This window comes from Anomaloglossus baeobatrachus, chromosome 5 (assembly GCF_048569485.1).
Source record: "Anomaloglossus baeobatrachus isolate aAnoBae1 chromosome 5, aAnoBae1.hap1, whole genome shotgun sequence".
NCBI classification, from domain to species: domain Eukaryota; kingdom Metazoa; phylum Chordata; class Amphibia; order Anura; family Aromobatidae; genus Anomaloglossus; species Anomaloglossus baeobatrachus.
The window spans coordinates 306501316-306523125 of record NC_134357.1 but is presented as its reverse complement, the minus strand read 5'-3'; the positions used below and the strand labels follow the sequence as shown (position 1 = coordinate 306523125).

General features: G+C 44.1%; 1 protein-coding gene across 6 annotated transcripts in view; it reads right to left on the bottom strand.

Annotated features, from left to right (window-relative positions):
• The window catches only part of CACNA1G (calcium voltage-gated channel subunit alpha1 G), a 561987-nt gene that overhangs the window by 276277 nt on the left and 263900 nt on the right, over positions 1 to 21810 (bottom strand). For all 6 annotated transcript variants that reach the window (XM_075349676.1, XM_075349674.1, XM_075349672.1 and 3 more), the window contains exons 3-5: positions 18692 to 18789; positions 14807 to 14966; positions 8073 to 8364 (exon numbers count right to left, since the gene is read on the bottom strand). In XM_075349676.1, coding sequence (XP_075205791.1) covers positions 8073 to 8364; positions 14807 to 14966; positions 18692 to 18789 — 550 coding nt within the window. The remainder of the gene's footprint in view (positions 1 to 8072; positions 8365 to 14806; positions 14967 to 18691; positions 18790 to 21810) is intronic.

Sequence of the window (21810 nt, the reverse complement as noted above, 5' to 3'; positions counted from 1 at the left end):
GTGATTCTGGTACGTTTGTGCTTTTTTTAAAACGTACCAGAATCACTGACATACGCAGACCCATTATAATGAATGGGTCTGCTCACACATCAGTGATTTTTCACTGCACGTGTCTCCGTGCGGCGTACCCGCGTGTGCGTGATTGCTGCACGGAGACATGTCCATTTTTTTCTGGCATCACTGATGTTCCACGGACCACGCAGTGGTGTGGTCCGTGAGACACGTGCCAGAAAAAAACGTGCTTTTAAAATAAAAAACATTTTAACTCACCCGGCGTCCAGCGATGTCCTCTGCAGCCCGTTCAGCCTGCTGCTTCTGAGCCGGCTCATTATTGTCGCGCATATTCATTATGCGCGACACAGCCGACCCGGAAGCAGCTGCTGCGGGGGTCACCGCTGGCCGGATGCTGCACCGCGGGAGCGATCAGCACCATGGACAGCGGGAGCGCGCACAGGTGAGTTGTTTTCTAAGTGCAATCACGGGCCACGGAGAACGGAGCCCGGATTGCACTTAGACAACCCACGTGTGCCGTGAATCACGGCACACGCAGGGACATGTGCGTGTTTTACACGCCAGTGAAAAACGTCACTGTTTTTCACTGACGTGTGAAACGGGCCTAAAGCAGACTTAAGTCTGAGAGCCTCATCCTGGCCTCATTCAGGCGCTCATAGAATTGCATTGAGCGCTTGTGACATAACGTCTGACTTCTAGCCAGTCAGAAGTAATTATGAGCACAAGATAGCACCGCAGGACTGGAGGAGCTGTGTCTGTAAAAGGTGCAGCCGCCAGAAGGTGCGTATATGACAGGGGGCATGGTACATAGATTTAAAGCGTCACTCCAGTGCTGAAAAACAAACACTGGAGTAGTGCTTTAATGTTTACTATGGGACTGATTGACAGACATCTACCTATAAAACTCCAAGGTAACTGCTGTCCTCCTTTCTTGTACTTTATCTCCCCCTGTTACAATGTTTGTCTATTTTATGAATATTTAATATTTAATAAAGATTGTACATGTTATATTAAAAAAATTGGAATATGACTCTGTTTTTCTTGATTTTCTATATGTTTGGAGTTTCCATATGTGAGTTTCAGTAATGTGTCGGATGATTTTGATCCCCCTACCTATAAAACTTGTATAACAGTGCAGACAGGTATAAAGAGAAAATCTAAGTATATACAGTGCCTACAAGTAGTATTCAACCCCCTGCAGATTTAGCAGGTTTGATAAGATGCAAATAAGTTAGAGCCTGCAAACTTCAAACAAGAGCAGGATTTATTAACAGATGCATAAATCTTACAAACCAACAAGTTATGTTGCTCAGTTAAATTTTAATAAATTTTCAACATAAAAGTGTGGGTGAATTATTATTCAACCCCTAGGTTTAATATTTTGTGGAATAACCCTTGTTTGCAATTACAGCTAATAATCGTCTTTTATAAGACCTGATCAGGCCGGCACAGGTCTCTGGAGTTATCTTGGCCCACTCCTCCATGCAGATCTTCTCCAAGTTATCTAGGTTCTTTGGGTGTCTCATGTGGACTTTAATCTTGAGCTCCTTCCACAAGTTTTCAATTGGGTTAAGGTCAGGAGACTGACTAGGCCACTGCAACACCTTGATTTTTTTCCCTCTTGAACCAGGCCTTGGTTTTCTTGGCTGTGTGCTTTGCGTCGTTGTCTTGTTGGAAGATGAAATGACGACCCATCTTAAGATCCTTGATGGAGGAGCGGAGGTTCTTGGCCAAAATCTCCAGGTAGGCCGTGCTATCCATCTTCCCATGGATGCGGACCAGATGGCCAGGCCCCTTGGCTGAGAAACAGCCCCACAGCATGATGCTGCCACCACCATGCTTGACTGTAGGGATGGTATTCTTGGGGTCGTATGCAGTGCCATCCAGTCTCCAAACGTCACGTGTGTGGTTGGCACCAAAGATCTCGATCTTGGTCTCATCAGACCAGAGAACCTTGAACCAGTCTGTCTCAGAGTCCTCCAAGTGATCATGAGCAAACTGTAGACGAGCCTTGTCATGATGCTTTGAAAGTAACGGTACCTTACGGGCTCGTCTGGAACGGAGACCATTGCGGTGGAGTACGTTACTTATGGTATTGACTGAAACCAATGTCCCCACTGCCATGAGATCTTCCCGGAGCTCCTTCCTTGTTGTCCTTGGGTTAGCCTTGACTCTTCAGACAAGCCTGGCCTCGGCACAGGTGGAAACTTTCAAAGGCTGTCCAGGCCGTGGAAGGCTAACAGTAGTTCCATAAGCCTTCCACTTCCGGATGATGCTCCCAACAGTGGAGACAGGTAGACCCAACTCCTTGGAAAGGGTTTTGTACCCCTTGCCAGCCTTGTGACCCTCCACGATCTTGTCTCTGATGGCCTTGGAATGCTCCTTTGTCTTTCCCATGTTGACCAAGTATGAGTGCTGTTCACAAGTTTGGGGAGGGTCTTAATTAGTCAGAAAAGGCTGGAAAAAGAGATAATTAATCCAAACATGTGAAGCTCATTGTTCTTTGTGCCTGAAATACTTCTTAATACTTTAGGGGAACCAAACAGAATTCTTGTGGTTTGAGGGGTTGAATAATAAATGACCCTCTGAATAAACTTTTCACAATTTAAAAAAAAAAAAATAAAAAAAGAAATAACATTCTTTTTTGCTGCAGTGCATTTCACACTTCCAGGCTGATCTACAGTCCAAATGTCACAATGCCAAGTTAATTCCGAATGTGTAAACCTGCTAAATCTGCAGGGGGTTGAATACTACTTGTAGGCACTGTACATTTACATCAATTTAAGTGATGAAAGCGCATGCTTGCTCTACTCGTTACTCGATGCGACTCGAGAGCCGAGAATATCTCCTTCTTTCTAATTTGCTAACAGTGGAGTAATTTCGCATTACAATGTTACAAAAAGATTTTTATTAATTACACATGTTGACATGACAATGATAAAAACATAAATGACCATTAAAAATGAAGTGTTACAGTATTCAAAACACACACAAATGCAGAGGACTAATATACAGGCTGAATCTCTGTTGCAGGAAAGTAGTTAATATGACAAACAGGAAGGGCCTACATAGGTCTATTCTTCCTGCTAACAAGGCAACAGATATATATAAATCACCTAGATGTTTATGATAAAGTGCTTAGTGCAAACAACAGGTTAGTGATTGCTATGTTGCTGTGAAGCCCCACAGGTGTAGTGTCGGTGCATACCTTCAGGGACTCCACGTAGCTGGATCTGGTCACAGGTAGGGAATCTTCGGTTTTGATCGTGACGCCACTCTCAGTATTGCGGTCAGTGGGGACCGCCACTGCAGGTTAGGGGACGCCTGGGGCTGATGGTGGGTGCAGTCGGATGTAGTAGCCTCCTGAGAGTGAGGCAAGCCCCAGGGCCCTGTGTAGGTTTGTAGTACCACAAGTCGCAGAATGACTCACACAGGCAGAACTGTCTTTCAAGGGCTTTACTCACATTTGATGGCAGGGTGAGTAGCCCGGGCGTAGCTGAGATGAACCAGGTGGGAACCAGGTATCCTTCCGGCTGACTTTATGAGGGTGACTACTGACTCGCCTTCCTTAGCCCTTGGTGGTTTGGGGTGACCCCGACTTTGAGTCCCTATGGGGGTCGCCCAGGGAAGATGCTGCAGCCTCTCTCCCCCTTTTGTTTGCCGTTTGCTTGTTCCCCGGACCAGGCCACTCCAGCTGCTTGCCTCCTGTGACCTATGGGCCCTCACTGCGGTTACGTGGCTGCGGCTTTTGTGGTGTTGTGGTGTGGGCTTTGAGAGCCCCACACCGGCAGGTTTAGCAGAAGAAAGCTGAATCTATCTCCGCTTCGGGATCTGCCGCCCGGTTGGGCCTGGTGCTCTCTAGCAGTCTCCTTACTTCCCACTCCGTGCTTTCTCTCTAGCTGAAGCTGGCTTTCAGGCAGCACTCCTAGTTGACCGTTCTCCCCCGTCAGTAGCCACTGCGCGGGCGCTGTTAGACAGCATCAACCCCACAGGTCTGCTCCTCACTGAGCCCTCTGGAGTTCTCTGCTCTAACTGACTCACTGCTCCTCCTCTCCTGTTCTTGCCTACGCCACCTAGCAACCAGACTCTCCACCACACCCCTTGAGAGGAGATGGAGGCTTTTGGCCCCCTCCACTATTCCAGTGAAGGTCAAGGCTTTTCCCCCTCCTGGGATCCCCAGGGGTCCTCTCATGGGTACATGTGTGAGAGCTGATTACTATGCGCCTGTGTTCCACACCCCTGTCAGCCTTCTGGATTACCTGTGTTGTACTGTCCCCAGCATGGGTGCAGTACTCAGTGGTGCCTGACCAGGTCAGGGGCGCCACATTGCCCATAGACAAAATATATAGTCACAGTGACTGGTCAAAGGAAGGAACATGGAAAATACAATTACCATATGTATGAATCAGTATAAGTAAATGTTCCATTTTCAGATGGACAGATGGCTGGGCAAGTATGGATCCACACATGTAAGTCCATAGTCGTGATTCAGATATACATTGTATGATCGACTTATAACACATGTGGTCCAGATGACATAGTGTAACATAGCAAAATAGCATTACCCATTGTAGCGAGGTGAATCAGCACAGTGAGTCCTCCACCTCAATGTATATCTGAATCACGACTATGGACTTACATGTGTGGATCCATACTTGCCCAGCCATCTGTCCATCTGAAGATGGAACATTTACTTATACTGATTCATACATATGGTAATTGTATTTTCCATGTTCCTTCCTTTGACCAGACACTGTGACTATATATTTTGTCTATGGGCAACATAGCAATCACTAACCTGTTGTTTGCACTAAGCACTTTATCATAAACATCTAGGTGATTTATATATATCTGTTGCCTTGTTAGCAGGAAGAATAGACCTATGTTGGCCCTTCCTGTTTGTCATATTAACTACTTTACTGCAACAGAGATTCAGCCTGTATATTAAGGCCCCGTCACACTAAGCAACATCGCTAGCAACATCGCTGGTAACGAACAACTTTTGTGACGTTGCTAGCGATGTTGCTGTGTGTGACATCCAGCAACAACCTGGCCCCTGCTGTGAGGTCGTTGGTTGTTGCTGAATGTCCTGGGCCATTTTTTAGTTGTTGCTGTCCCGCTGTGAAGCACAGATCGCTGTGTGTGACAGCGAGACAGCAATAACTAAATGTGCAGGCAGCAGGAGCCGGCTTCTGCGGAGGCTGGTAACCAATGTAAACATCGGGTAACCAAGAAGCCCTGTCCTTGGTTACCCGATATTTACCTTTGATACCAGCCTCCCCCGCTCTCACTGTCAGCGCCGGCTCCTGCTCTGTGCACAGATAGCTGCAGCACACATCAGGCAATTAACCCGATGTGTGCTGTAACTAGGAGAGCAAGGAGCCAGCGCTCAGTGTGCGCTGCTCCCTCTCTGTGCACATTTAGCTGCAGCACACATCGGGTTAATTAACCTGATGTGTGCTGTAACTAGGAGACTGGGGGCTGGTCACTGGTTGCTGGTGAGCTCACCAGCAACTCGTGTAGCCACGCTCCAGCGATCCCTGCCAGGTCAGGTTGCTGGTGGGATCGCTGGAGCGTCGCAGTGTGACAGCTCACCAGCAACCTCCTAGCAACTTACCAGCGATCCCTATCGTTGTTGGGATCGCTGGTAAGTTGCTTAGTGTGACTGGACCTTTAGTCCTCTGCATTTGTGTGTGTTTTGAACACTGTAACACTTCATTTTTAATGGTCATGTATGTTTTTAGCATTGTCATGTCAACATGTGTAATTAATAAAAATCTTTTTGTAACATTGTAATGCGCAATTACTCCAGTGTTCTCTTTGTTTAAATAGTGTAGTGGAGTTAGCATAGTATTTTTTGATTATGCAAATCTGGACAAATGCACTAATTTGCTAACAGGTAGCTGTCGTTATTGTCTGCCATGTTAAAGGAACAGTGAGCTCATGTCTGTTCATTGTCCCTTTTTTCTATAAGCCTGCTCTCACATTTCACTTGTTACTCTTCTTCCATGCACAATTGGGGTCAAATCACTGTCATGCATCAGAGATTGCCCGCTTAAATCAGTTCAGAGGCTGCTGTAATCACAGGACTATAGAAGCTAGGTAGTTCTTTTTACAGACACACAGCATGTATAGGTAAGATATTTTAGCTCATTTAAATGGCTCTATCTCTATATACACTGGAGATCAAAATTAGAGAATAATGTAAGATCACTTGCTTTTTTCAGAAATAATGTAATCTACATTGATCAACATTTGAAGGTTTTTTGAAAGAGGTACAAAAAAATGCAAAATATATCACCAAAAACCCTTTATTTTGCCGAAAATGTGCTGATCATAATTAGAGCACAACAATGACTGTAGCACAGAGAAAGATTATAACTAAATTTCCTGAAGGTAACAACAGTCACCAATCAGTAGGATGTGTACAGGCCTTTGCTTTGAATGACTTCAGCACATCTGCGGCCACAGGACATCACTAGTTCTCACACTGCTCTGGTGTGATTTTGGTCCACTCTTCTTACAGTCTCTTCCACAGTTCTTTAACTGTTGTGGGTTTCTTGGACATAACTTTAATATCAAGGATTTTCCATAGGTTTTCTATTGGGTTTAAATCAAGACTCTGGGTTGGCCATTTCATTGTTTCAATGTTTTCTGTTTCAAGGCACTGCTTTACCAGTTTTGCTTTTAGACAGGGGGCATTGTTCTGCATGAAAATTGCTGGCTGATTGAGTGATGAACGTATGTAAGGGACCATGTGTGGTTGAAGAAGGTTCTGATACACTCTTTTATTCACTCTGCCAAGTACCTGTATGAGAGCTCCAACTTCTACTGCAGAAAACATTCCCCAAACCATGACACTTGCTCCACCACCTTTCACTAACATTTTAACACACATTGGATTAAGTCTTTCCCCAGTTTGTTGACGAACATAATGTTTTCCATCAGACACAAATAAATTAAACTTGCTTTGATCACTAAAAAGAAGTGTGGACCACTTCTCCTCTGTCCACGCAACATGCTCCTCACCAAGGGTGCGCCTAGCCTTGTCATTCTTTCTGCTAATGAGAGGTTTGGTCACTGCAGAGTGGGCTTTCAGTCCAAATTCTCTTAAACGTTGTGACACTGTATAACGAGACAGATCCTTGCCCTGTTCAGTGCTGAATCGGCAAGCAATTTCAGCTGCAGTGCTGAAACGATTACCCATGGAAATTCTCAGCATTATCCTGTCCTCTTGAATTTGTTTTTGAAGGGAACAAGCCTTCTTGTGGAAGAATTTGTGAAGTTGTAAAGATGTAATATTCTCAAAATCACAGACTTGGAACAATCAACTTCTCTTTCTATGGCTGATAGGGTCACCCCTTTGGCCTTAATCTGGACAACTTGCTAACAGAGGGTTTCAGACACTTTGGAACGGCACACCATTTTTCTAAGGTCAGTGCAAACTGGAAAGTTAGGCTGCTGGTTAAATAGGGTTTGTCAGATAATTAAGGGAATTAGCACCAGGTGCCAGATTAACACCAATAACTTGCAGGTACCTGAAAGTGTTCTCTGATTTTGATCTGTGTTCTTTTTATTATGTGCATTACAATAAATTCAATTTATGAAATAAACTTAAAATACTGCTAGTTTCCTCATGCTAGGATATAATCACATAGGACTACACAATGACCTTAACATTTCGGAAATTGTTTGCTGTTCTCTAATTTTGATCTCCAGTGTATGTGCTTCATTGTCTCAGCTGGACAAAGCCCTGCAGTCATTTAATTCTCTGCTTACTCTGCCCCATACTGAATGAATCAAGTATACAACCTGCAATGAACATAATAAACAGCATAATACGTTCATTTTATATTTCCACATTAAAACCTCAAAATTATTCACTGAAATCCCCTTAGTGTTTTTAATGATCATCACAGGTACTGTAAGCTTTAATTGTCTGCCAAGATTTGCTGTCTTTTCATTTTCTGAAAATAATGGGAGTTCCATTTAGAAATTTCATGTCTAAATTGTGATTACACGTGAAATATCACAGTGTGCGAAAAATGTGAAATTCATACCTGAAAAATTGCTATCCATGCATAACCAATATTATCAAAATTGATAGCACCTTTAAAAGGGTTATGTTCCCCAGCAGAACAGTTTGTATAATACTGATTCCAGTTGACACAAGAAGTATTGCTGGTGTTATTATAAAAGTTAAAGTCCAGTGTACACTCCAACCCTTCTTCTCTGCGTATAGGGACACTGCGACAATACCGCATGCCATTCTCTTTGGCTTGGGAGCAGATAAAAGGATTCTCATCCTCATTCTCAGTCTGATAGTACCGTTCTAACTCCAGGGAGACAGGACTGTTAAGAAAAGAGAAAACAGAGATGTTTGTAAAGAAGTATAGGGCATAAATGCAATGTCTTGGAACTCTCCTGGCAGAAGAGAATGGCTGGTGTAAATGCTAAGTGCATAAATACATATACAGTACGCCTATATACTGTACTTAAAGAGAACCACTCAATTATGAGAAAAACAAAGAAAATAACACAAGATGAAATTATAAGACTTTTCTCAAATATACACATGCACATTACAACTACATGAACTTTCATGACATCTCGTCATAGACGATAATATTTTGATTCGCTCTTTATCTTTACAGTCTTTTGGGAAGGCTTTCTATAACATTTTGGAGAGTCTTCAGAATTTTTGTCCATTCATGCAGTGAGGTCAGATACTGGTGTTGGACTAGAGGGCCTGACCCGCAGTTATTGCTCTAGTTTATCCCTAAGACTGGGGCCACACGAGCATATGACATGTGATGCGAGTGCATTGGATGCGCTATGCTAATGACTCTCGGCTCCCACTCTGCTGGAGTGTAAGCCAAGTGTCATGCCACTGTGATCTGATCCTGCGATTGGATCACAGCTGTGGAGGAGAGGGTGTGCACTGCGGAGGAGAGGGAGGGATTAATCTCCCTATCTCCTTCATTGCCAGCTGATGTGATTATCGCACTGAACTCCGGTGTCATCCGAAGTGCAGTGTGAAGTTTTACTCACATCCATAGACTTGTATATGTGCGAGTGAATACGGATTGGATTCCACCCACAGTATTCTTCAACTGTTTTCTTGGTCCAATAAGAGCTGAGAAAATAATTGCAGATGGGAGCGGCACCAAAAAGTAACATGGTTTAAGTGGAATGCGATTTTTGTTTGTCACATTCCACTAGGGCCATTTCACTCGCCGTGTGTCTTACCCCCTACATGTTCGATTGTGTGGAGGTCAGGGCTCTGTGCGGGACAGTCAAGTTCTTTGACAGCAAACTCACTCACGCCTGATTTTATGGATATTGCTTTGTGCACTGGGCACAGTCATGTTGGAACAGAAAAGGGTTGTCTCCCTCCAAAGTGTTCCTACAAAATTGGACGCAACCAATTTTCCAAATGTCTTGGTATACTGAAGCAATAAAGGGATTTTCCCATGAACAAAGTTTATTTTAAAGTTGATTTTTATCAATAGATCTTAGAAGAATAATTTATACGATTGGGTGTGTTTAAAAAACTGTTCCTGTGCTGAGATAATCTGATATGTGTGTCACTGCTATGTATTGTATAATGGCCATGTCTGACCGTGCATGTACATGGTCTGATCATACCACATCTCCTGGGCCGGGGAGGAAGGTAATGAAGTATACAAACATTACAGCTGGGATTGCAAATTATTCTTTACTATGAGGTAAAATATTTTTCAAAATCAGGCAGGGAAATGTTTTACCTCACAAAAAGAATAAGATACGATCCCATGCATGTTGTTTGTATACTCTGTTTTTTACTTCCTCCCAGGTCCAGGAGATGTGGTATGATCAGACCATGTCCCTGTACGGTCAGACACGGCCATTACACAGTACACAGCAGGGACACATATATAAGATTATCCCCGGAGATTTGGTATGATCAAACCATGTCCCTGTACAGTCAGACACAGCCATTACACAGTACACAGCAGGGACACATATATAAGATTATCCCAGGAGATGTGGTATGATCAGACCATGTCTCTTACGAACCGGCGCCGCCATAGCCGCAAGCAGCCTGCTGCGATTCCTGTTGCGCCCAGGCGCCGGCTGCCGTTCTTGGCCATGCCTCGGGTCATCCAGTTGGCTGTTCCTTTCACCACGTCTAAGTGTGGAGAGGCGGCTAGTGCGCATGCGTGCGCCGATTTACCCCAGCCAGAGTTTAAGCCCGGTGTTTTGCCTAGTGAGCATGCTCAGCCTGTTTGTGTTATGTCTGAGACTAAGTCCTCAGTTCAGGCTACTGAGCATGCTCCCACAATTAACCCTAACAGCCTCTTTGCACAGGTACTTGGACTTCGTGCTGTGTCTAAGTTCTGGGATGTGCCTACTGAGCATGCTCAAAATGATAGTCTGTTTTCTAAGCCTGTTGCTCAGGCTACTGAGCATGCTCAGGCACTTAGTGCATCAGAGGCTAGGTCCGGTAGGGACCTCACTGAGCATGTCCGTGAGGTGGCAGGCCCTGATAGGGCAGAGGGTGTCTGGTGTCCTGATGACGTGGCAACTCCGGACTGGCTCGCAGAGGCCCGCCCCTATGATCTGGCACCTCACCATTGGTCGTCAGACGATGACTGGTGAAGTGTTTGGGGCGTGGCTGCCATGAGGTCATCAATGACGTGGTGGTTCCGGATAGGTCGCATGTGACGTCACTGATGACATGGCACTCTGCTATTGGACCTTGGTGGTTCCACCCTGGCTTTGGGGCGGACCCAGGTTATAAAAGGGGCTGGAGACAACATGGAGGTGCGCAGTCTTCATTTAGAGTTCTTGGTGGCATAAGCCTTGTTGGAAGCGGTAGGTAGGGCTAGGCGAACGGTGCCTGTCATGCCAAGATTCGTGGCTCAGCACATGAGGGTCAGGCGCCGTGCTTCCTTGCTACCGTTCCTGTTGTGCTAGAGCAGTCCAGTGGCGTTAACTGGGCTGCGGCTGCTGCATCACCTGTTCATTTGTGCCTCCTACGCACACGGACAGAGTACCTGTTGCGTCACCTGTCCGAGAGTGCCCTCTACGCACACGGACAGTGTACCTGCTGCACCACCTGTCCGGTTGTGCCCTCTACCCTCACGGACAGCGCACCCCAGAACTCCTGTGAAGTTAACAGGGTGTTCCTGGATTGGGTGTGTGAACCCTATTATCCTCCTCGGCTTCCCAGTCAAATGCTACTGGTGTGACTACCTGGTCTGACATGTCCTTTACACACGTGGCCAGTCGAGTGGTGGCCAGAAACGCTAATCGGAGGACCGCTCGGCCTGACGTGTCTTACACATGTGGCCGACAGGGCGCTGTCGCAGCGGTCTTCTTGGTCAACGCTAACTGGTTACCATCCGGCCTGACGTGTTGTTACACACGTCGTCGGAGTAGCGTCCGCTCCACCGAAACGCTAACTGGGTTGTCGTCTGGTCTGACGTGTCCCTACACACGTGACCGGTTCCTTGAGTTATCTCGGAGCCATCCAGCTCTATAGTCTCCGCCTAACTCACAGGGTGCCAGCAGCTCCATTACCATCTGGAGCACGGTGGGCCCCGACTGGCGATTGGGATATATACCCCTGGTCCTAATCTGCCGGTTCCCCCGTAACAATGTCCCTGTACGGTCAGACACGGCCATTACACAGTACATAGCAGGGACACATATATATCATTCGCTCCGCACAGGAACATTTTTTTTAAACACATCCAATTGTGGAAATTATCATTATTCTAAGATCTATTGATTAAAATCAACTTTGACATTAACTTTCTTCATGGCAAAACCCCTTTAAACTTATCTCCCCTGGAACTAAGGGGCCTGGGTGACCTCCTGAAAAACAGTCCCATAACATTATCCCTCCTCCACCAAACCTTACATTTTGTACAATTCAGTCAGGTAACATTCCCCTGGCATTTGTTTAATTCAGACTTGTCTATCAGTCTTGCAAATATGGAAGTATGATTCCTCACTCCACAGAACAGCTTTTCACTTCTTCAGATTCCACTGGCGGCGGCTTAACACCAGACCATTAAATGCTTGGCATCATGCTTGGTGATGTAAGGCTTGTGTACAGGTGTCAGGCTTGGAAACACCTGATATGACACTCCTGACAGGTTTTGTGTTGAGTAAAAGGACTTGACAAGTCTGCAGTCCTTCTATGTGTCACTCTATATGACTGCAGACTTTTGAATCATCGCACGCACTGAGTGCTGTGATGATTCTTTGGTGTCAGAGCTGGTAATTGTGGTCAAGTGGCTGCAAGTATGTAATATGTATGCTCCCGACTAGATTCTAACTAGCCCCTGGGAAGAACCCTTGGAGGTCAGTCTGCGATTGTACTGCCATTGAGTGCCATTTTACTGAAGCCTGCTGGTAGATCAATTTTCGCAAGTGCCGAGTGGTTCTATAAATATAAGTCCCCTGCCCCATGTCTTATATTCACCTTCCAGCAGCTTCATCTTTTATTACCAGCAGCTTCATCTTCTATTACCGCCACTCCAGTCGGTCTTTGCGATTTGTGACCTGCCAGCGTGCTCCAATATTCATGGAGCGAGCTAGAGGTCACAACTCAATACAACGTCTGGCTCTCATAGAGATTTATTGAGAGCTTGTGACGTAACGTCTGACTTCCAGCAAGTCAGAAGTTACTGTCACAAGATGACACTGCTTAACCGGTGCTGTGTGCGTAAAAGGTGAAGCCTACGGAAGGTGAACGTATGATAGGTGGCAGGGAGCTTAGATTTAAAGTGCCACTCCAGTGCTGAAAAAAGAAATACTGGAGGGGTACTTTACGTCAGCAGAGCATGGCATCATGTATGCTATATCCACCTCTGTAACTTTATATCTGCCGCTTGATGGCTTAACTGCCTTGGTTTCTAACCACTTCCACTTTTCTATAATGCCACTTACACTTGATGGAGGAATATTTAGGAGTAAAGGAATTTTACAAATGACCTGTGACAATAGTGACTCCTATTATGGGACCACACTGGTATCAATGAGCTCCTTAGAAAGACCCATTCTCACACAAATATATGTAAAGGCAGACAGCATGGATTTTATGACCCTGTGGTAATAGGGCTGAATGAGAAACTTGAATTAAATGATTAAAAGATGTATCTGTATACTTTTGTTCCTATAGTCAGTATTACATGGTGGTAGGTTTTACTTTCACATTACCAGAATGAGTACACAGTCTGGTAAGATTTTCTTCTCTACACTTGTGAGGGTGATTCTACACAGCATCTGAATGGCTAAGTGGACCACTTTTACCGTTTGGCAAGTCGCTGGTCCACAGAATACAATGGGACAATTGATGCACCTATTTTTTCATAAATTCACCAAATAAAAAATACTAGCATGGTAAATTATTTCACCAATGCATTCCGATGGATAGCAAATCAACAATATGCAGATAAAGACAAAATGTAATTCACCTCCTGCCAGGAGACTTTTAATTTTTGCAGAATAATATTATTTCTCAACCATGTAATAACACGTCTTATACGCTGGAAAATGTGGTATATGATTCTGTTTTACAAGGATCTTTCCCCGGATTAGACAGTACAAGTATAATGGCCTTAAGGTGGCTTTACACGCTACGACATCGCTAAAGCGATCTCGTTGGGGTCACGGAATTTGTGACGCACATACGGCCGCATTAGCGATGCCATTGCGTGTGACACCTATGAGCGATTTTGAATCGTTGCAAAAACGTTCAAAATCGCTAATCGGTGACATCCCCCCCTAATCTCAATTATCGTTGCTGCTGCAGTAACGATGTTGTTCGACGTTCCTGCGGCATCACACATCGCTACGTGTGACACCGCAGGAACGAGGAACATCTCCTTACCTGCGTCGCAGCAGCAATGAGGAAGGAAGAAGGTGGGCGGGATGTTCGTCCCGCTCATCTCTGCCCCTCCGCTTTGATTGGTGACGTCGCTGTGAAGTCGCGGTGACGCCAAACACACCTCCCCCTTGAGGGAGGGATTGTTCGGCGGTCACAGCGACGTCGCAGAGAAGGTATGTGCGTGTGACGCTGCCGTAGCGATGTTCGCTACGGCAGCGATCACCATATATCGGCCGTACGACGGGGGCGGGTGCTATTGTGCTCGACATCGCTAGCAATTGCTAGTGATGTCGCAACATGTAAAGCATCCTTTAGTGGAGTATCAAGAGTCGCACTATCATCCTTGGCCAGTTCTATTTTGTTGCTCTATAAACTGCCATTAGATGCATTGGCATGAGTATGCATGGCCAAGATGCAAGGCTTGTTAAAGGGTCAGTCACAGATTTATAGGCTGGCTACCACCATTATGTCGCAAAGGCGTTTTCTGGAAGAGTTCATTTGCATAGTTTTTTCTCATGGAACATTGCCAATTTCTTATAGTTTTTAAGATCTCTGCCTGATCTCATTAAACTTCCACCTTGTATTTTTTGGTTAATTCTTTAAATTTAGAATAATAGGCAAAAGTTTCATACATAGTCCCTACTGCTGTAATGTCCAGAAGGCAATGGCTGTTTTAATATTACTCAGTGCTGAGGGAGAATAGAGACTATATACAGTATATATATACCAGACAAGTGAAATGGTAATACTGACGTTTCTAGTGAGTTTCTAGAACAGAGCGTCCTATAACAAAATGATGAAAAATGAAGAAAAGAAGCATTTTAGAATATGTTATATATTCAGCCAACTATAATACCTTTTTATAATATTTACTCTTTTCTTTAACTTGTCTTGAGCACACTTTCTACTTACAGACTGAAGTTTTCAGGGAGGAAGCAGCGGTTTCTAAGCAGACCAGCCCAAAGCTGTACTCCGACAATGCCAAATATGAAGAATACAAAGAAGCAAAGTAAAAGGACGTTGCCTAACATTGGAAGGGTATCCAGCAGCAATGTAACAAGAATCCGCATACCTACACAAATGAAATAAAATGGTATTGGTTTGTCTCTATAGGCTGGCCAAACCTCTTTTGTACATATGTATGACCATATACTGTTTAACTACTGCCAATCAGATGATTTGATTACAGTGACATATGAATACCTTTAAATACAACCTATTAAAAGGAGTGTCCTGGGCTTTATTTCAGACCTCTCGTGGAAGCTAATGGAGAAAGAGAGCACTATGGTTGCCCACTAGATTTGAACAAAACAAATTTCAGGACTTGGTCCAGTGATCATTCTGTGGTAGCTGGCCCAGAGCTATACCAACTTCCTAACATGTAGTCATGACAAGAACCTACTAATCAGAAGAGGCCCCCTGGATTCAGGCACGATTGTTCACAATGCTCTGATTTGGCTGCCATGGGCTACTCATGTAGCCTCTGGTCCAGGGTCTTTCAAATTGTTTTGCTCAACTCTAGTGTCCACTTTTCACAAAGGTTAATAATACTCATAGCAAAGGATAACCTGAAATATAATTCTAAATAGTGACAGTCACAATCTATTTTATTGGTTCTTTTGAACGATGACTATATCACCAAGATCAGCAAAGTTTTACTCAAACTATGAAATAATGAAAAATTATTCAAATTCAATGATTCAATTGTTAGTTTGAATTGTTAAGCTATAAGCAACATCATGTCTATAAATTATCATGAAGCTTTAAAGGGTTCAAGGTTGGCTTAGTCTAGGAAATAACAAAAACTAACATATAAATAATAATATCAAGCACATCATATTTACCAATTTAAAGGGATAATCCACTGCTAGACATCCTCTACTTAATCAATTCAGGACCCCAATTTAAACAAAATCTATCAATGCTCACCTTCCCCAGCTGCACCATTCCTATGATGTCTGTATGTCACGAGTGTCTCTCGTGCTTGAGAGACTTGTGACAACTCTGGGACCAAGACTTCACATTGCTCTGTGATTTTAAATGTATTTTGCTTTCTGATGGTACAGCAAGGGTTAATTACATTTTCCTTGCTAGTAGCTCCTGCTTAGTTCACCTCAGGTACAGCTGGTTTGTTACCACTTCCATCTCCTTTAAATAGTCCATCACCTTATGACGGTAATAGAATCTCATTCTATTCTGACTACTGAGGAGGGAGGAAGTTCACTTGGAGCTGCTGATGATATGCTGCTGGAGATTAGCTGTTATAGTGCTACATTTTGGAGCTTGGTCGGCTGCAGCCTTGGCGGTTGGCTGCAGCAGTGAAGTTTTTCTGTATATCCTTTTGTCTATGTTCCCTTGCTTGTCCTCCTTCCCCTGTGTGTTGTTACCATAGTGGTGACGTTTAGCGTACTCACCAGCCATATCACTATCCAGGGCTTGTAAAGGGACAGCAAGGCACTGGGCACGTGATGACAACAAGGGGAAGGACTCTAGGAACGTTAGGGGAGCTCAGGGACCAGACATAGGTTAGTACTGTGGGTACCTCCATCTATGACAGCAGATAAACTGAGTGATGTCATGCCTCACAGCTGTGACACAGTCAGTGTCTGCCTGAAGCCACAGTGTGCAGACATGTTCTGTGCCTGCACGCTGTGACTTCAGTATATAGCAGAGCTGGAATCGTCATGGGACTTCAAGTGGATTACGTCAGAACTGAGTGTTTGGGGTTAATAAATTGGAGAAAGAGTGTGTTTTTTGTATTTTATTTCAAATCAAGGATTTGTTCCATGTTTGTGTTTATTTCTTTTCACTTACAGAGTAGTAATAGTGGGGCCCATAGATACCTCCCATTACTAATCTAGGGCTTAGTGGCAGCTGCAAGCTGTTATTAACTCCTTACATTACTCCAATTGCCACCGCATCAGGGCAATCACGATGAGCTAGGTAAAGTGCTGGGATTTTCGCATCTAATGGATGCGACAATACAAGGCGGCTGCAGGCTGGGGGGGGGGGGCAATAACCAGGGGCCTCCCCAGCTTGAGAATACTAAGCCATAGCTGTCAGCTTTATCATGGTTGGGTGTAAAAAAAGCTGCATGGTGTCCCTCTTATTTTGATACACAGCCAAAATAAACATACGACTGGGGGCTGCAGCTTGTAGTTATATGCTTTATCTATGCTGGGTATCACAACATTGGGGGACCCTATGCCAATTTTTTTATTTATTGATACACCACTATATGTACACAGACAACGTGTGTGATTCCAAGCATTCAGACATGCTGTTACACAGGGTGGTGACCCGGTTTGACTAAAACCAATTGGAAACGCTAGGACTGCCGATGGGTGGGGGAAGCAGTGAATAGGAATGAGGGTAATGAGTGGCCCTGGAAGTAGTGTTACCGTCACATGAAAGACTCGGAAGTATATCCGCCTACTCTAATCCCCCTAGCCCTTTCTGCCACCATTTTAAAGCACAATATTCGGGTCCCCATACACTTACATGGGGATTGGCGTCCGGGCAGATATTCTGGATTAATACAAGTCCTGAACCTGTTTTTCTTTTATATCTGGTTGGCCCCGTTGATCCCAAATATCTGCAGGTTCGTCCATCACTAGTCATCACCCCAAGACCACCATTCCCACTGTGAAACATGGTGGTGGCTTCATCATGCTGTGGAAAATTTGTTTGGCACCAGGGACAGGGAAAATGGTCAGAGTCAAGGGAAAGATGGATGGTGCAAAATACAGGGATATTCTTTTTAGTATGTCAGTGATTTGAGACTTGGATGGAGGTTCACCTTCCAATAAGACAATAACCAAAAGAATACCGCTAAAGCAACACTTGAGTGATTTAAGGGGATACGTGTAAATGTATTAGAGTGACCAAGTAAAAGCCCAGACCTTAATCCAATTCAGAATCTGTGGTCAGACTTGAAGATTGCTGTTCACCAGGGGAAACCATCTTACTTGAAGGAACTGGGATATACAGGTAGAGGAGAAAACCGGGTTTATGCCGCGCTAGAAACCACTGATGCGTGTAGATTAAAAAGATTTCTTTTTATTATACAGTTCTATGCGTTTCAGAGACATCCGTCTCCTTCCTCAGGGAAAGAAATCATCTTTGAAGCCTTTGAAGGAACTGGAGCAGTTTTGCCTCGAGGAATGGGCAAAAATCCCAGTGGCAAGATGTGTAAGCTTATAGAGACTTATCCAAAACTACTTGCAGCTATAATTGAATTGCTGCAAAGGTGGTTCTAGAAAGTACTGATTTTGGGGGAGGGCGGTAGCGGGGGTGAATATTTATGCACACTGAAGTTTTCAGTTATTTTGCCCAATTTCTTGTTATCTTCGCAATAAAAAGAAAACCAAATGTTGACAGTTGTAGGCATGTTCTTTACATAAACTGATTAAAACCATTAAAGAAAACTGTGAAATTCCGGATTGTAAAGTAGCAATACACGAAAAATACCAAGGGGGGGTGAATACTTTGCAAGACACTGTACATTCCAGATCTAACATCATATGTAAAGTGACATTGGAATAGATACATGCAGCCACTTCATGCGATCTGTTTCTTTTTGATGAGGTTATTATAATCTCTTGTGCTGCCAGTTAGGACACTATTACAAATAAACTCACGGTGAAATCAACATTGAATAAATTATGTATGCCTTGGGGGAACATATTGCACACTGGAGATATAAAGTGTCATACATTCAGATAATGGAACAGCGCTTCAGTAAATGTATGTCTATGCTGCTCCGATCTCATTTATTTACTTTTAAAGGGAACTTACTTGGCACCCGGTTAATGGCTCGCAGTGGACGTAAAACACGGACTGTACGCACCGCAGAGAAGCTGACATTCTGAAGATCCAAAGAATATTCCAGCATCCTAAAAAAAAATAATAGAATCAAACAGGTTATTCTTCACTTGTAATTGATTAAGAAGTCACACGAGGTAAAGAATAAACAGAAACACCAACAACACAAAAGTGTAGAAAATGGCTTGAGCTCTATTTCTTTACACACTGGATGCCAAATTTCCCATTAGGTATGCACAGATGAGTTTGCTATTATTCTTGTATTCCATGTCCACCTAGAATTACAAATTCCGCATGTTCCTGCCTCAAGAAGAGTAAATGTACATACAGGTGCATCTCAATAAATTAGAATATCATCAAAAAGTTAATTTATTTCAGTAATTCAATACAAAAAGAGAAACACATATATTATATAGTCATTACACACAGAGTGATCTATTTCACGTGTTTATTTCTGTTAATGTTGATGATTATGGCTTACAGCCAATGAAAACACAAACGTCATTATCTCAGAAAATTAGAATATTATATAAGGCCAACTGAAAAAATGATTTTAAACTCAGAAATGTTGGCGCCTACTGAAAGGTCTGTACAGTAAATGCACTCAATACTTGGTCGGGGCTACTTTTGCATGAATTACTGCATTAATGCGGCGTGGCATGGAGGTGATCAGCCTGTGGCACTGCTGAGGGGTTATGGAAGCCCAGGTTACTTTTATATCAGCCTTCAGCTCGTCTGCATTGTTGAGGCTGGAGTCTCTCATCTTCATCTTGACAATACTCCATAGTTTCTCTATGGAGTTTATGTCAGGCGAGTTTGCGGGCCAATCAAGCACAGTGATACTGTGGTTATTAAACCAGGTATTGGTACTTTTGGCAGTGTGGACAGGTGCCAAGTTCTGCTGGAAAATGAAATTTCCATCTCCAAAGAGCTTGTCGGCAGAGGAAGTGCTCTAAGTTGTCCTGGTAGAAGGCTGTGCTGACTTTGGTCTTGATAAAACACAGTGGACCTACACCAGCAGATGACATGGCTCCCCAAACCATCACTGATTGTGGAAACTTCACACTAGATCTCAAGAAGCTTGGACTGTGTGCCTCTCCACTCTTCATCCAGACTTCTTCATCCAGAAGTGCAAATTTACTTTCATCTGAAAACAACACCTTGGACCACTGAGCAACAGTCCAGTTCTTTTTCTCCTTAGCCAAGGCAAGACACTTCTGGCGTTGTCCATTGGCTTGACACAAGGAATGCGACAGTTGTCCTGGATATGTCTCTTTTGAAGCACTGACTCCCACAGCAGTCCACTTCTTGTGAATCTCCCCCAAATTTTTGAATGGCCTTTTCTTAAAGGGAACCTGTCAGGTTCAATATGCACCCAGAACCACGAGCAGTTCTGGGTGCATATTGCTAATCCCTGCCTAACCATCCCTGTATACACTAGCTAAGATAAAGAGAGTTTTAGAAAAAGTATTCCTAAAGATCTTTTTCTTATGCTAATGAGCAAAGGGACTAGTCCCCTGGGCGTTGCTTTCCTTGCTAGTCGGCACCATTAGCATGTTAGTACGCCCCTGTGGGCGTGCTAACATGCTAATGAATGCGCAGTGTCAGAGGATGATCTCACTCACCTCTCTGCCGCCATCGAGTCCGATGCTGGATTTCGGCTCAGTGCACATGACCCCGAAGGTTTGCTTATGTGCACTACTACAGTATGAAGCCAGAATGCGTATACCTGGCTTCATAGTGCGCATGACTGAACCTCCAGGGTCATGCGCACTGAGCCAAAATCCAGCATCGGGTAGCGATGGCGGCGGAGAAGTGAGTTAGATCATCTTCTGATGCTGCACATTCATTAGCATGCTATCACGCCCAAAGGGGTGTACTAACATGCTAATGGAGCTGACTAGCAAGGGAAACTAACGCCCAGGGGACTAGTCCCCTCACTCATTAGCATACGGTAAAAGATCGTTAGAAAACCCTTTTCTAAAGGTCTCTTTATCAAAATGGTGCTTATGCCCAAGAAACTCTATGTGTTGCACAATTCTCCTGTTTGGATCCCTCAGAGACACTTTAAGGAGATTGATTCCATGTTCCGTGCTCTAATATGGAAGAACAAACAAGCCAGACTTAAACTCGAGACGCTACAGAGACCGAAGGATGAGGGGGGCTAGCACTACAAAATCCGGGAATATATTATCTGGCAGCTCAGAGTCAACATTTCAGGGGTTGGGCAGATTTAGGGGTGGTGGACCCAGCATCCAGACTGTTAGGACATGTTCTGCATCGGAAACCATTAGTGTTCGGACTGGAGGACGGATCATTTGGGAGAGTAGGAAAAACGAGCCCGAAACTTAGCTTGATGAATAGAATCTGGAGGAAGACCAAGCAAATAAGAGGGATTACAGCAATAACTGAATTCTCTCCGTTGTGGGACAATGAAAACTGCTCTGAGATATACAAGATAGGCAAAATTAAGGAATGGGCACGTAAAGGTATAAGATATGTGGGGCAAATTCTTAGCCAGGAACGTCTGAAATCGTTTACACAAATACAGGATGAGTTTGGGATATCCCCACTTGGGTGGTACCAGTACAAACGGTTGGCGCATGCAGTAGTGGCTCAGGGGGTTAAGCAATCATTGCTGGTACAGGCAGACCTAGTACCGAAATATGTGTGTAGTAGTGGACCCACAAGAGGAATCATATCTACAATATATAGGGACCATATAAATAGGGACCTACTGCATACATATTTGCTTGATCACCCTGTAAACACTAGGACTAAATGGGAGGCAGAGATAGATGGGATCACTGATGAGGTATGGGATAGTGTTTTGTAATACATACCAAAATTATCAATGAGTGAACCAGCAAGATTATCCCACCTCTACGTAGTGCATAGGGCATATAGATCCCCGCTAATTATGTGTAAAATGGGATTGAGGAGTAACTCCGACTGTCCTAGATGTAATGGAGAAGGTGCCGGCATTTTCCACATGATGTGGATGTGCCCCAGGTTGGCACCCTTTTGGATAATTGTTCTTAATAGAATAGAAGGAGCTTATAGATGTAAACTTCCTAGACAACCCCTGGTAT